This window comes from Cydia fagiglandana, chromosome 12 (genome assembly GCF_963556715.1).
Source record: "Cydia fagiglandana chromosome 12, ilCydFagi1.1, whole genome shotgun sequence".
Taxonomy (NCBI): domain Eukaryota; kingdom Metazoa; phylum Arthropoda; class Insecta; order Lepidoptera; family Tortricidae; genus Cydia; species Cydia fagiglandana.
Genome location: NC_085943.1, coordinates 8,878,167 through 8,894,713, shown reverse-complemented (window position 1 = coordinate 8,894,713; position 16,547 = coordinate 8,878,167). Strand labels below are relative to the sequence as shown.

Below are 16,547 nucleotides of genomic sequence, written 5' to 3'. Positions count from 1 at the left end.
TCATTGCGTCTCACTCCCTCATTAAGCAAAATGTGAGTCGCAAATACACAATGGACCAAGACATTAGACAGATGGAATACCACCCTAAGGCAAGTGTTGGGATCACCAGCAACAGCTCCTAATCGGTAGTGGTGGAGCTCTGCCATGACGCCATTCGCCAGGGTCTGCCAGGCGGCTTTTCTGCAAGTAACGTAAAACATACATTAATTCTAATATATACTGACGATTTTATGAGTTTAGCCTTACTTATTTATAACAATTGAAATCATTAATAAGGAGGCAACATTTTGTAAAAATATTTTTAAAGCGCTGACGAAAAAGAAAGTTATCGTCACTTTAAAACTTTTTAACCGCCTTAAAAAAAAGGAGGTTCTTTAAAAGTAGAAATTCAATTTAATGCCATAAAAAGGATTCAAATGAAATTAACGTTTATTTCAAGCTTATGGCCCACAACTTAACAACGCCATGACTCTATTAACATAATATTGAACTCACCTCATTCCTTTGGCCCATCTTCTTCATCATCGTCCCAGTCACTAACCAGACTCTTGATTTTGTCTTGTTTTTTTGGAGATTCTTGTTCATGTGGTTCATTTTCAGTTGGTTCTTCAACAATTGGAGCAGAAGTACTTTCAATATCTTCAGGAGCTGCTACAGTCTCATTTTCGTTAGTGATTTCGCCATCATTTTCAGCTGTGGGATCATTTCTTTCCTCTTCCTCTTCTTGAGAATCATTCTCATCCCAGTCATTAAGTAATGATGATATTTTTTCGGGGCATGCTGGTGCAGTATTGTTAACAGTAACATTTTCTTGTAGCCCCTGATCAGTCTGCATCTCTTCCATGGGATTCTCACTTTCTTCAATTGGTTCAATGGCAACTATTCTAGTCATCTGTTTCTCCATTTCTTGTTGGATGTTCTCTATTGATTCTTCTAGCTCCACAGAATTGTTTTCCTGATTATTCATTTCAGTAACATTGTTGTCAGAATTTTCATTTTCTACGGTTTCATTCTGAGCAGTTGCCTCATCTTCATCTTCAGACCATTCTGATGTCAAATTTAGAATCTGTTCCTTGGTGACAGGTGTAAATGAAGGACTATCATTATTTAAAGGTTGCTCAGCCACTGTGGCTTCCTCAGCAAATTCTTGTGACTCACTTGTTTCCTCTGTAAGTTCCGTTACATTCTGTACATTTTCTTCTTCTTCTTCTTCAATGGCTGATTCATCCATAGGCTCGTGATCTTTTTCCATGGCCTCCTCAACTTCAGTTAAAACTTGCTCTTGAGCTTCATCTTGAGCTATGTCATGATTTTCAGTTTGCATAGTTTCAGAAATGGGCTCTTCAGTTGATATGGCTACTAGATTTTCAGAATTTTCTATTATTTGTGAAGAAACATCCACTTCCATGGGCATTGATGTGGCTGCTTGAATTTCTTCCACAGCCACTATTTTGGCAGCTTGATCCTCATTCTGATTGTTGTGCTCAGCTTCTGATTCACATGGCGATGGCTCTACCATTTGTGATACTTGATTTATTTGGGATTCATCTTTTGATGCAACAGGCAGCAGATGCACTTCTGGGAGCTCTTCCAATTTGTTAGTAATTGCATCTTGTGATGGAGCCATGACCACCTCTTCTACATTTGTAAGTACTTGTAGCTCAGGCTCCTGTGTTACTTGCATTTGTTGGCTATCTATGTTGTGTTCAAGATTGTTGTGCCAGTTTACTTGATTATCTATTATTTGAGTGTTTACTACACCAGTGGTAGTCGTGACTGTCTCATAGTTTCTAGTGAGTACTGCAGAGGTGGAAACAAATTGAGCTCCACTAAGAGCTTGTGATGTAATAAGTTGGTATGGTTTATTATGATCATCAACTGGATGACTGTATACAACAACTATGTTAGAATTATCACCAGGAACTGCCTCAGACACATTTAATGGAAAGTCATCTTGAATAATCATCATGTCATTAGTTTGTGTAGTGTCCAGGTCTATTGTACCATCCAATGTAGCATTATGAGAAGCAGCCAATACTGTTAATCGTTTACTAGCATCTGTATCATCAAATATTATTGAATGATTAGAGGACATCAAAGCTTTATATTCCTCTTCATTTGAAACCACAATCTGAATTGGTTGATTGATAGTGGATTTTTTATTTAATTTCATATCAGATTGATTAATTTCAGTGGAATTATGGATATTTGAATACTCAAGTGATGTATCAGATTCCAGAGTATGTAATGTTTGATCCACATCTGTATGTAACATATCAGATAAAATATATTGATCATTTTCAGCCATTTTAGAATTTTTAGGTATGAGTTGGTTATCCCTCATGATGTATTCAGTATCACCAATCATTATAATTTCCTCATGGTTTGAGTTATCAATATGTGGAATGTTAAGCTCTTTAAGAAATTGATTTTGTATTGTCTGTGGCTTAGGCTTCTTTTGAGGAGTTGAAGGTTGGATAGTAGGTTGGATTGGTGCACCAAAACCTGAATTTAAGATCTTTTGCCTGGGTGTTGAGGTAACAGTGCGATGTCTTTTTGGTCGTTCTACAATATCAATGGTACCATGAGGCTTATGCTGAATTTGATATGCGGTATCATCTTCAGACTCCTGATCATAGGTCACAGGTAACTCATACTTAATGGGCTTACGGTCAATAATTGTTTCCATAGGTTCTTCTTCTTCTTGCTTTTCCTCATCCGAATCATCAATGATGCAGTCAGTTTTAGCTTCTAGCTTGTGATTAGTTTTCAGGTGAGCATAAAGATTTGCTTCGCGTAAAAAGACTTTGAGGCAATAAACACATTGGAGGTTGGTTCTTCTTTCAGCACTGTATTTATGGCCTGTGTTTTGGATGTGCATCAACAACATGGCAGAAGAATTGAAAGCTGCAGAGCACACATTGCAACGGAAATTTCTTGTTTCAACATGTGTCATTTTATGTTTGACTAGGTAACCTTCATTCAATGCTATGTAACTGCAAATGTTACATTTTGGGAAATTGTATTGAGGTGGAGGTTTCTTGCCATGTTTAGTGTATAAGTGGTGTAATAAATAATTTCGCTTAAGCGACCTCAGACCGCAGTATTCACACATATTTGCAACTGGTTTCTCATTGTGAACTTCAACCAAATGGCGTCTAAATTTGTAATAAGAGGTAAAATGTAAAGCTCTACCAGGTGTTCCACAAATGAGGCAGATCCAAGGCCCTTTTACATTTTCTGCTCCCATGGCAATAAGCTTTGCTGCTTTCGCAGAATCTAGAACCTCAGATTCATATGTGAAGTCTGGTTCTTGTTTCAACTGTAATTCTTCTTTGTGTATTTTTTGAGGGGTCGCCGGTCGTTTTTTGACTGGTTTGGATGGGGTGTCCAAAAGTTTGAGTTTGATATTTTTGTTACTTTTTACTAAATGCGGGTACTTCTTTAGCACTTCACTTATTATCTTAGCATGGTCCAATTTGCTTGCCTGCTTGCTGTTCTTAGCTTCAATTGTCACTTTTGGACCTGGATTGTTATCTAAAATTTGGTCAAAAAGTTGACTGGAATTTTTGACTCGGGGCTCAGGTGGTAAAACATCTCTTCCAAACATATCTGGTTCATTTAACATGGAGTCGTCATCATAAACATTTTCTTCCTTAGAGATTTTCCTACATTCCACAATTTCAACAGTAGAGGGACCTTGAGAAAATCTTTTCGAGCTTGATGGTGAACTAAACTGGCTCTTTTTGGCTGAATACCGCTTTGTTGTTTCTGGATGTACCATCAAGGGTGTAGAGGTGTAGGATATATCAGTAAATGAGTTGTCATAAATATTATCAGTATCAAGTTCCTCAGGGAGCTCATACCTGGTAGGTCGAGGTTCACCCTTAATAAGCTTCCTTGGAGGAACATGGTTTTCTATATGGGCTGGAGAAGGTGAGCGAAAAGCCCTGCCATTACTTGTGCTACTTGTTGCCTTGCTGTAGGATTTGTCTCTTGGTGTTTCAATATCAAAAGCTTTACTAAATGTACGCTTAGAGCTACTTGTAGAGGCAATCGGTGCTCTTTGCTTGCTGCTTGTACTTTTAGCATAACTTTTTAAGCCACTGTAACTGTGGGTTGGCGGCGGTTTAGGAGCCGCTTGCTGATGCCGCTGCGCGTCGAGGAGTTTAGACAACACTGGCATGTTCATTATTTGTGATGTTTGGTACAGCTTTTCAAGAAGTTCTATTTTGAATTCAAGCTGGCCTGTGTACATGAAGTTGACGATGGGGACGACGACGTCCGCCTGCAGGTCGTCCGGCATCACCAGGCAGTCCTCGTACATCTCGCATGTCCGCTCCAGCAGCTCGAAGTACTCGGTGCACGCACTGAGCACCAACCGATGCACTTTTAGCTGCGCATTGTCTTGAAACTGCAGCGTTAGGTCACAATAATCGGTTCGATTGAAGAAATGCTTTAACCGCTGGAGGAAGTATATCCCCCAGTTATCAACTTTCACTTGCTTTAGATCGGACATTTTGCTGTTGGCATTTATAACTGTTTTCTAGGTTATCGCTGTAGCATTTTGTACGCTGAAACAACGAAATTATGATAGTTTAGGAAAATTGTCGTCACATAAACTGAACACTGGTTATAAAGGTGCGATCGATGATGATAGGTTTACAAACCATTTCGGAAAGCAAACGAGGGACGCTTTCACACTTTCTATTTAGAGATACAACTTTTGTGTACATTTTGTTAAATTACTTGAATTTTGCGCCACACTATATTTGTTGTTGGAACTTACCAATAAGCCTAGGTTTATTGAGACTCGTGCAGTCTTGAATTTAGCATCACTTCTCACAAAATTACTCCACTAAATTCGACTGAAGTTGACAGTAGTAACGTAAGATGGCGGTGTTAAAGCGTAGCTTGGACCGACGCCTTGATGTGGCAGTCAGAGATCAATAACAAGTCGCTTTAAATATTGTTGGCCTAAATTGTAAAAAATAATTTAACATTCTTCCTATAAGTATTCTTATACCAAAATAACGCTATTAATTTTAAACATAGTGATAATCATCAGAGTTTTATTATTAAAAAAAATTGAAAATCGGTGTAGTGATTTAAATTTACTCGAGTGTCGCCATCTGCATAGAGTTTGGTCTCAACTATTGATTGTCTGCGTTCTAATTTTACGCCGATGTGAGGAACAAGGGCATACTAGGACAAGGTGACGCATTGCAACGGTACAAGTCGTCGACGCCATTCTATTGTAGCGGTGAATTTGTTTCGATGTAAAAGTCAATAGATGGCTCTGATATAATGTGCCGCTTCAAAATGAGGCTTTGATTTTAGCTTGGTATTTTTTTTAACTACTAGGTATAAGGGTATAACATTGAAATTAATTTGTTTATAATTTAATTTGATACAACAATTTAACATTTCCTATCTAATAACTAACTACATACTTACATTTTACCGTTTTCTAAATTATAATATATAATAGATAATGGAATAGATCCCTATGTTAATTAAAACGCGAATTCGTTAAATAAAAACATGTTTTTTTTGTCGGAACAAGTGGCTTTTTACCCATTTCAACTTTCATAGATTTATTGACTGCATTATCATAATACGGTCATTACACAGATGGCGCTATTATTTAAGACGAAGAAGACATTATCAAATTATGTTACTTGAACACTGCTGGCGGGTATGGCGCCTAGCCTACGGAGCCTACCTAGTTAGTAATATTAGATTCCATTTATAGGAAAACGTACCTAAGGAGGTATTCCTCCTGTCCAATGTCAGTGCGTTTCACTCTCTCATTAAAGCAAAATGTGAGACGCAATACACATGGACAAAGAAATTGGATAGGTGGCGAACCTAAATGACGAGATAAATCAGCTAGATCACGGATGGCATGCCAGGGGACCTGTTTTGGCATCTCACCGAGCCAGGGAACTGGGAACGACTATGTCGGACTCGCAGGAAAAATCCTCGCACTACCGACTAAACTATCCATGGTATACCATACCGTTGAACCCGTGTATTGCGAACATTCATCTGCGAACACCGCTTGCTGCGACAGGTAAGGCTGTCCCTTTCTGGAGCCAAAGCTCTTTTCACGAAGGTAGCGTGCAGGGCGACACCATATGCAAGGTAGGAAAACCACGAGCTTCAACCCCTCAGGTGCCTTGGCGATTTTCAATAGAGCTGTCATCCTCGCTGGCGCTACGCCGGCATCGACCAGCAAGTGGTTATAGTAGATTGTTAACCAAGGGATGAAAGGCACCCATCTCTGTCGAGGTAGTTTAGCCAATAGTCCGAGGCTGATTTGATGCCTTTCACCCGAGTTATGTCGAATACGAGGAAAGTAAAATGCATAAGGATATGTGTTTTTAAAAACGTGACTAAGTAGTAGACACAAGAGTAACCTTTCATGGCTTTCATGAACCTTTCATATATACCTACTTAACGAGAATTCGTCAAGTCTTGAGGGTGGCGCATTCCATTCGCTTCATTCAGGTTACAGGTTTTGTGGTGCAAACTGGGATTAAGTAACATGGGATTAACGGGATACGGCCGGATACCAGAAGAGGTGATTTTCTTAACTAACGGTACGGGAATACTGGTCTACCACTTTTCTTAAGTTAACGTATTTAATGAATGCTTAGGAACTTAGTCCAATCCAACACAAATCATCACAAATCATCAGGCACATGGAGCAGAGTTTTACTCGTACTTACGTTCAAATACTGTTAGCAGTAATACTGGTAGCAGCTCTGACCCCACTAACTTTAGACCGATATCTATGCTACCAACACTTAGCAAGAATTTTGAAAACTTCGTTCTGTCTCAATTAGTATGACATTTTAACGTTAATAATTTAATGCATAATAAGCAGTTTGGTTTTACACGGGGTCGCTCAACAACCGATGCTGGTGTTGAGGTAATTAATCATATTTTCGATGCCTGGGAGGAGTCACGAGATGCTTTAGGTTTCTTCTGTGATTTATCTAAGGCCTTCGACTGCGTTTGTCAAGAAACATTAATCAGTCCTACTTAAATGGTAGAATACAAAGGGTCGATGTGAATGGACAGCGATCACCTGGGCCATTGGTCTCTATGGGTGTACCACAGGGGTCAATATTGGGGCCTTTCCTGTACCTTATCTACATAAATGACTTGCCATTCCTTGTTAAGACCCACCATGATATAGTATTGTTTGCAGACGACACCTCACTTATTTTCAAAGTCAAACGACAGCAACAAGCTTACAATGATGTAAACAATGCTATTACAAAAGTAGTAAATTGGTTCAATGTTAATAATTTATTGAAAAATGAGAAAAAGACTAAATGTATTAAGTTTGTCACTAGTAGTAACGTAAGGCATGTGCAAACAAGTGTCATTGTGAAGGATGAGGAAGTGGAATTAGTTGATAGTACAGTTTTTCTTGGCATAACTTTAGATTCTAAACTCCAGTGGGATCCCCATATTGCTAGTCTTTCGAATAGACCGAGTTCTGCAGCTTTTGCAGTGAGCAAAATCCGTCAGTTAACTGATGTGAAAACAGCTCAATTAGTATATTTTAGTTACTTCCATGGCATTATGGCATATGGTATTTTACTGTGGGGTGGTGCTTCAGAGATAAAAATACCATTTTTGTTTTGCAGAAGAGGGCTATTTGAGCAATATACAAAATGAACAATAGAGACTTGATAGAGACTCACTTAGAGATAAATTTAAGGAAATTGACATAATGAAAGTGCACTATCAATACCTGCATTTATGAGAATATTCTGTATGTACATAAAAATATTGTAAATTTTAGGAAAAATTGTGAAATTCATAATATCAATACTAGAAATAAATATAAGCTCGGAGTGCCCTTCACTCGGCTCCGTAAAATTAAAAAGTCATTCATGTAATTGTGTAAGATTTTATAATAAACTTGCAAACCATATTACTGAATTATCTATTAATAAATTTAAGAATTATGTAATGCTTAAACTTCTTTTTAAAGCTTATTATACCACACAAGACTACATGAATGATAATACAACGTGGGATTAATTGTTATTCGAAATGATTATTTATTTATTCTTCTTCTTCTTCTTCTTTATTAGGGGCTATATAAGGCTCCAAAGCCTATGTATCACTGCGACCATTCCTGATCTATTGTGATCGCCACCTACTACAACTCTCGATCCAACCCTGCAACTTCAAATAGCTGCAGGATCTTTTTGGTTTCGAGAGACTTTACCTCCTCCGGGCGTAATATGTGTCCGCCCAAGATTAGCTTAGGTCACGAGTACGCATTAGGCAAGGACACTCTGTGAGGATGTGTAAGGGCGTCTCCTCTGCCTCCATGCAGAGTCTGCACCGCCCTATGTCATATTTATTTATTAGGCATATTTGATTATTGATGAGGAAATGGATATTCCGATGTACTTAATACTATCTATAATTCTATATATATACCTACTTCTTTTGTTATGTTTTTTTGACATTTAGATTTTATTCTAGAAATTCTAGACTAGTATAGTATTTATTTATACATTTTTTTTAATGTCCTAATGATGATCCTTTTGTGAAATTCTTAGTGTTAAATTTGATCTGAATAATAATCCAATGTTATTATGGAATAATATTAACATCATTAAATTGCTCTGATAATTAGATTAAGATGACATGTAACTATTCGTAAGTGCTTGTTCCTAGGCCTACATGAATAAAGTATAAGTATTTTAACTTTGACTTTGACAAACTAGGATCAAGGTCAAAATCTTTTGAACAGTCCTGAATTTTGGTACCTAAAATGTGGTCTATGTACATTTGGGGACCCCGAAGAACTGCCGCCGCCATCTCGGATCTCATGCCTTAGCTGTAGCACGCCAAAACTATTTTATCTGCAAAAAATTATTTCTTATTTCTTTTTAATTCTTATTTTCTATAGGTACCTAATTTATTCTAATAGGTAATTCGTTGTTTATGTTTTGTCCGCATTTCAGTGCCACTGATACTGCCTAGCTGTATATAAACTGTGGCTCCTTGTTTATAAAAGCTTAGGTACTTCTTCTATCTAAAGCTAATTGTTTAAAAATATGGGATATTTGTTATATGAATCACCGATAACTCACTTGCCGACATGATTAAAGTCACCCAATCGTCCCAATCCTAATCTTATCACATTTTCATCCGTGCCTAAGCGTGTGCAAGATACACTTATATACCACACTTATACACTAAAGTAGCTTACTTATCCTGTCCACTCAGAGCCAAGCAAGAACTATCTTAGCCGCGACTTGACCAGTGGCAAGAAAGAAGTAACAGCTGATCTGTGGCCCCGCCCAGCCGAGGCTCCGCCCAGCGTGGGTGGGCAGGGCTCCGCAGTGAGGCCTCGACTGTGCTGGTGGACGGACGTGTCGGAGTTACGGACGAAGACAAGGTACGTGCGAATTGTATAGTCTAAGTATGTTGGGTAGTTTAAATTTGTTTGCGACCTCTTGTAGCTTGTTTTTTAGTGAAAGTTCCTACAGATTAGAATTTTGAATTTTTTCCATGCTGAAGTTTGGGGCTATAATTTTTTTTTAAGGTCAAAACTTAGGTAAGTACTTACTTACGTCATAAACTGCCAGGAACAGCCGATTCCTTTTTTCTTTTCCTATACGAAAATAACGGGATTTCCCGAGTTGCAAGAAACGATAGAAATATGAAAAAACAAAATTTAATTATTATTCGTTAATCACATTCGTTAATAACACACACACATATGAGTTGAGTTCTTTTTCTAAGTGCAGTACCTAGGTACCTACTGTGCTTATAAAACTTTTTAAAGGCCGACATCGTTAATTGAGTAGTTATAGCATTTTTTTAAAAGTAACAACGTTCTTAATGGGATTGGTGAAGACAGTTAAATATTAATTAAATTAAGAGCCATATTGGCATTAATATATCTAAAAAATATTTTATTTTGTATTCGAATTTAAATAAATATGTCTTTATGAAAATATCTAAATAATGGCGAATTTATGACCAATTTTTGTTGTGGTGATAACATAGAAATACATTATAATTCACAATAGTGAATAGATAATCGAAGTGAACAAGGAAAACTTTTTAAATGTCGATACCACGAGCTATTAAAAAAATGCGCCAGTTTCAAGTTTCTGAAGTGTCGCAATCCACAATAATAGGTGCCCTATACACAGTTACGTTGTATGGTGCAGAAAATCCCATTTTGTTCTGCGATGAAAGCCCTCGTCTCGTAAAAGCTTTCCGGCGCGGATGATGCATCTGGGGTGTCGTTCACAATGCTTCCACCACCATCGGACCGGTACAAGTTGGACCCTCAACTGCTGACAGGTGGAACAGTTTCAGGGGGCAAGTTTTATAGAAAGTTGTAGATAACAGACGAAATAAAACATTCTGAGTGGTCTGAATGTTGCACCGGTAACGGATGAATGTTAATTTTCTGGAGGAGAGGAGTAAAATTCTAGGTAGACACACTAAGATACCTAGGTACGTAAAATAAGTAGGAAGGTACTTGCATATTTCTTTCTTTTTGACTGACTTCTAAATTCCAAAAAGAGTAGGTTCTTAATTCGGTTATAAGGTCTTATAATGTTTGTTACCTTAGAATAAAACTTCGTCATTTCTTGGTCCTATTTTTGTCAAAATCCAATTCTAATCCCTTATAGGGATAAGTTCGCCTTTGTACTTCCATTACTGTAATTTATTTTTGTAAACCTGTGTTGTGTACAATAAAGTGATTACTACTACTACTACTACTACTAATTATGGGTTCCATGAGGAATCGAGGGAACTCCTTAAATATTATAGGCTAAATATTTTATATATCTATAGGTAAGTATATATGTAGATATTGTTGTATTTTCATCAACAAATACCAAATAAGTAGCTACCTAAGTTCCTAATTTTAGTTTACGTACGTACCTTTTTTCATGCACTAGACTTGGCAAAATTCGGCGAAAAACTCGAGAACAGTGTTATCTAATTCTTACAATTTTTTTTCTCATTCATATTTTCTCGGTTAGGTATCAGTATTTGCGGTTTCTTTTACTTGCCTGTGTTTGTTTTCTCTTACTTGGCGTTTAACACTTCTGGAGACATTGGCTATTAGACTAGACGAATGATGAGTAAGCTGTTCTTGACTCGCCTCGCTATTCGCACAAGTGTACCGTGTAGGTATCTATAAACACAGAGTAGTAATACCTACCATAGGGTTTCGTTTGAATTTAAAACTCTGATAATGAAACCGTATTGCGGTATTCTCTGCAGAGTGGTTACGGTAGAGCTTTGTGGTTTCCCGCGAATTCCGCACGAAGCGTCGCGAAAAAGGGAGGGAAATGCACAATTAAATTATTAACCGTCAGCTGCGGGGCGGTCAGTGCGGTTCGAACTTCGAACCGTACCACGGGTTCGATTTTAGTGCACGTACTTAACTAATTTTTTTTGTGAAATGAACAACATCCCATCATATAATAAATTCAGACACATGCAAGACAAACGTCTCAGATTATCGTTACAATTGAGGAGTGTCTAAATAGTTCGATACGATATAATTAAATGGAATAACGATCCTCGCATTACTTACTTTAACCAATATAGTGCCATGCCTTATGGGAAACGGTCGCAGAGATAGTTCAGAGCCGGAAACCGCTACCAACTTTTAGTATGTTGTTGGGCATGGCATTGGGTCTCCAAAACTGCCGGGAGACGGCGACGCCGGCCATCTACTTCAGCGGAATGACGTCATCAAAATGACTCCCGCTTCGTTGCGAATATTGCATACTGCACCCAAATTATGTATAGCACATACACGTGTGGGGTATTAAATGAAAGCCAATTAAATAAACTTTATTTTATTTATACAAAGTGTACCAAAATATGCAACAGTTTAAGAGAAATTTACAAATAAATAAAAATTACGTTAAAAAATATTCGATTATTTGGGTTTTACAACCAAACCAAAAGTCGGACGATAAAGCAATGTACTACAACATTAAAGATGACGTCTCAAGCCATACACTGATATCAATAAAATCAAAATTGGACCAAATATGTGGAAATTATGCATCAAAATGTAGATATTTGCCCATACAAATGCATAAAAGTTAAAAAAATCCAAATTGGTCATTTTCAGGATAATCGGCATAAGCTTCTAGTATGTTATTAGCAATATGACCTGGATTCTAAAACTGCCGGGAGACCATCTCTGTTGTTCCTCAGTTACAAATAATGACGTCATATAAATAATCACTGCCTAATTTCGCAAAATGTAAATTATAGCTATACCACGAGTCTCACATACACATGTGTTACATGTAATGAAAGGTTATTAAATGTATTATGATTCACCTAATCATTGTTTGTAAAAAAAATGTACGCTTTCAGAGCTAGAAACAACGAAATAACACTTTTTATGGAAAAAGTAGATATGTATAAATTTTATAGCTAAACTAAAATCGTCATAAAAAATTTGCGTATAATATTTGAAAAACCAGTTATTCAACTATATATCACAATTTAAATTTTACATTTCCGACAAAAACTGTGGAAGTTCTGGAAAAAAAACTAAAGCGCCCCAACAATTCTACCTTAATGCGCTCATATTATGCAAAGAATAGTTCTAATTATCGAGTATTAAATGGATGAACATTACATAAAATACATGAAAACGACATTTTCGAATGGAACCATAATTAAAAAAATAATAATTTACTTGATAAGTAAGCAAAATACTGTTTCTTTAAGTACCTAATCTCCTCCTTTCAAAGTCGGTTAAAATGTAGCTTTTGTGACCTGGGCTACAAAGACAAATAAATTGACACCTAATTTATCTAAATCAGTTCAGTACTTTCATGCAAACGGTACCTACACATGCACGCATAGATAGCAAATTCTGCCGTAGTGAACAAAAAATTAAAATTCAATAATTAGACCTTTACTATTATGGCCTGGCGTGGCTTGGCATCTAACGTTGAAACCCTCAGGTCATAGATGTTAGCAGACCAGAGGGGTGACCTGTATTTCGGAGGATCAGAGGGAAAATTCTGCCAGCCTTCTCAGCTCAGCCTTGAAACCCTTGCACCACTCAAGATTCCACTTTTATAAGAATACCCAACTGGCGCGAAATGGCGCAGAATAGGGCAGAGTGACGCTCTTTTGTGTCAGAGGTCAAGATCCTCTTTGGGTCACTGAGCCAGTGATGTATGTATGCATGTATGTATAAGGCTAATCGAGGCTTAAATATATAATTATGTATCGCATTAAGTGAACTGATATGGCATTTACCGAGATAAGGCATTTTGTATTAGGCATGTACCTACTTACTGGCATGTAACTTTACATTTCTCTAATAATGTAGCGTTAGGCCATGATAATAAGAGTCTATTTGATATTAATATTTACCGCGACTACAGCAGGAACTGCTATCTACGTATGTAATTATGTATTTTTTACATGAAACAACTGAACTGATTTTGATAAATGAGGTGTCAATTTATTTGACTTTGTAGCCCAGGTCACAAAAGCCACATTTTAACCGACTTTGAAAGGAGGAGATTAGGTACTTAAAGAAACAGTATTTTGCTTACTTATCAAGTAATTTTTTTTTTTAATTATGGTTCCATTCGAAAATGTCGTTTTCATGCATTTTATGTAATGTTCATTCATTTAATACTCGATGATTAGAACTATTCTTTGCACAATATGAGCGCATTAAGGTAGAATTGTTGGGGCGCTTTAGTTTTTTTTCCAGAACTTCCACAGTTTTTGTCGGAAATGTAAAATTTAAATTGTGATATATAGTTGAATAAGTGGTTTTTTAAATATTATACGCAACATTTTATTGACGATTTTAGTTTAGCTATAAAATTGATATACATCTACTTTTTCCATAAAAAGTGGTATTTCTTTGTTTCTAGCTCTTAAACCGTACATTTTTTTTACAAACAATGTTTAGGTGAATCATATTAAATTTAATAACCTTTCATTACATGTAACACACATGTATGTGTGACTCATAGTATAGCTATAATTTACATTTTACGAAATTCGGCAGTGATTATTTGTATGACGTCATTATTCGTGACTGGGGGACAATAAAGATGGTCTCCCGGCAGTTTTAGGACCCAGGTCATATTACTAATAACATACTAGAAGTTTACGCGGATTATCCTGAAAATGACAAATTTGGATTTTTTTAACTTTAATGCATTTGTATGGGCAAATATCTACATTTTGATGCATAATTTCCACATATTTGGCCCAATTTTGACTTGATTGATATCAACGTATGGCGTCAGACATCGTCTTTAATTTTGTAGTACATTGCTTTAACGTCCGACTTTTGGTTTGGTTGTAAAACCCAAATAATTGAATATTTTTTTACATCATTTTGATTCTTTTGCAAATGGCTCTTAAACGGCTGGATATTTTGATACACACTGTATAAATAAAATATAGCATATTTAACTGGCTTTCATTCAATACCCCACACAATTATGTGCCATGCATAGTTTGGGTACAATATGCAATATTCGCAACGAAACGGGAGTCATTTTGATGACGTCATTCCGCTGAAGTAGATGGCTGGCGCCGCTGTCTCCCGGCAGTTTTGGAGATCCAATGCCATGCCCAACAACATACTAAAAGTTGGTAGCGGTTTCCGGCTCTGAACTATATTCCCATAAGGCATATGACTAATAAGTTCCGCTCCTAATCAGCTGACAGATGGCAATATGATAAAAAACCGGCCAAGTGCGAGTCAGACTCGCGTTCCAAGGGTTCCGTATATTACACAATTTTTAACAATCAGTGTTTGATATTTTGATGCCCTAAGCATTTCTAGGTGCCCCCTCTCCCTAGGGTCATCAAGATTACATTGTTTTTTTTTGGTAAATTGAGAGAAGTTCATTGCCGCATTATATTACAGCTGAGAATGGAAATCAGTCACATCATTTTATCACGAAAATTGACAGTGCCGCAGCAGTAATGTTGCAACAGAGTACCTAACCTGCTGTTGCAGTCGCCACCTGAATGTCACCTTTATCATAGCTTAGAAAGTAATAGAAACGCGAGCGAAGCGAGCGCGGAAATTTTTCGATATAAAAACGCAATATGATAGACATTTGTACATTTTTACTTTTAGTATGGAAATCAGTCACATCATTTTATCACGGAAGTTGACAGTACTGCATCAGTAACGTTGCAACAGTCGCCACCCGAATGTCACCTTTATCATACCTTATAAAGTTATTGAGCGAAATTTTTTTGATATAAAAACGCAATTTTACTTTTAGCCAGGCGCGAATCCAGGATTTCATACAGAGAAGGGATGGGACAGTTTTCTATCAGCCTAGCTTCGCATAGGGCTCGATATTTAAGGGTCTCAGCGAGGTTGTTTTCATGCATAAGAAAGCAGAGCTTGGAATTGAATTGGCGAAGTGTGAGAAAGGCAGTAGGCCCAGCTGCGAAAGAGGAAAGCTTGGATTTGGATCCACGCCCAAGTGTAATTAAGGCAGAAGATCAACTTTGCCGTAAGGCAGAAGGCCTCGCATAAGACCTAACGCCGAACCGCAAAAGAGTGGGTTGAAATCGAATCTATGCATGTAATCACGACTCTTCTACTGCTACCGATTGTTTCCCAAAGAATTACGCGCCATTATTTTTGCAAATTAGCTTTTGGACAGCTAAAAAAAATCGTGTGCACGTGCTTGTTTTGCTTATTGGTTACAAAGTCTTTATTAATTCAACCATTAAAGTCGACGAGTAGGTACAAAAAAAGTTAAGCTAGCTCTCAATTTAACATTTTTTTTAAAACATTATTTTTAATTTGACCTTACAATTACTCGTAAGTAGGTAAGACCGTTAAATATTTAAAATGATTATCTTATCAGAAAATTATCACCAATTACTCTAAGAACTACTACTCTAAGTAATCCGGCACTGTTAACAATGTATTTTTTATGTGAAACGTGAGTGAAATCTCTTTAAAAAATCCGTAGGGGTCGGATCAAAAACTGTAATTAAGTCCGACTCACGCTTGACTGTACATTTCTAATAGGTTTTCCTGTCATCTATAGATATAGACCTATTTTATGTATTTTTTTCAAAATTTTAGACCTAGTAGTTTCGGAGATAAGGGGGGGGGGGGGGATGGTCATTTTTTGCCTATTTTCTTGAATAACTTCTAAACTGTTTATTCGAAAATTATAAAAAATATATATTTGAGATCCTTACAATAAGCTCTTTCATTTCATATGTAACATGATATAGTTTGAAAAGTTTAATTTTTTCATTTTTTCATTTACCCCCCAAAAGTGGCCCCCATATTTGAAATTCATTTGTTTACGTTACATGTCCGTATTTGGGTCACAAACTTACATATGTGTACCAAATTTCAACTTGATTGGTCCAGTAGTTCCGGAGAAAATCGGCTGTGACAGACGGACAGACAGACAGACAGACAGACGCACGCGAGTGATTCTATAAGGGTTCCGTTTTTTCCTTTTGAGGTACGGAACCCTAAA

The 16,547-nt window shown here is 37.0% G+C and overlaps 2 protein-coding genes across 3 annotated transcripts in view; one reads left to right on the top strand and one right to left on the bottom strand.

The window, feature by feature from the left end:
• Positions 1-495: 495 nt before the first annotated feature.
• Positions 496-4,906, bottom strand: LOC134669550 (centrosome-associated zinc finger protein Cp190). 2 transcript variants are annotated; one of them, XM_063527156.1, is made up of 2 exons: positions 4,790-4,906; positions 496-4,574 (listed from the first exon to the last, which is right to left on the bottom strand). In XM_063527156.1, the coding sequence occupies exon 2, from the start codon at positions 4,517-4,519 to the stop codon at positions 497-499; it is 4,023 nt and encodes a 1,340-aa protein (XP_063383226.1). In that variant the 5' UTR covers positions 4,520-4,574; positions 4,790-4,906; the 3' UTR covers position 496. The 2 variants fall into 2 exon arrangements, with proteins under 2 accessions (XP_063383226.1, XP_063383227.1); XM_063527157.1 differs by lacking the exon at positions 4,790-4,906 and adding an exon at positions 4,671-4,780.
• Positions 4,907-9,398: 4,492 nt separating this feature from the next.
• Positions 9,399-16,547, top strand: part of LOC134669565 (uncharacterized) — a 49,380-nt gene continuing 42,231 nt past the window's right edge. The window contains exon 1 of the mRNA XM_063527215.1: positions 9,399-9,439. The gene's annotated coding sequence lies outside the window, so the exon portion shown is untranslated. The remainder of the gene's footprint in view (positions 9,440-16,547) is intronic.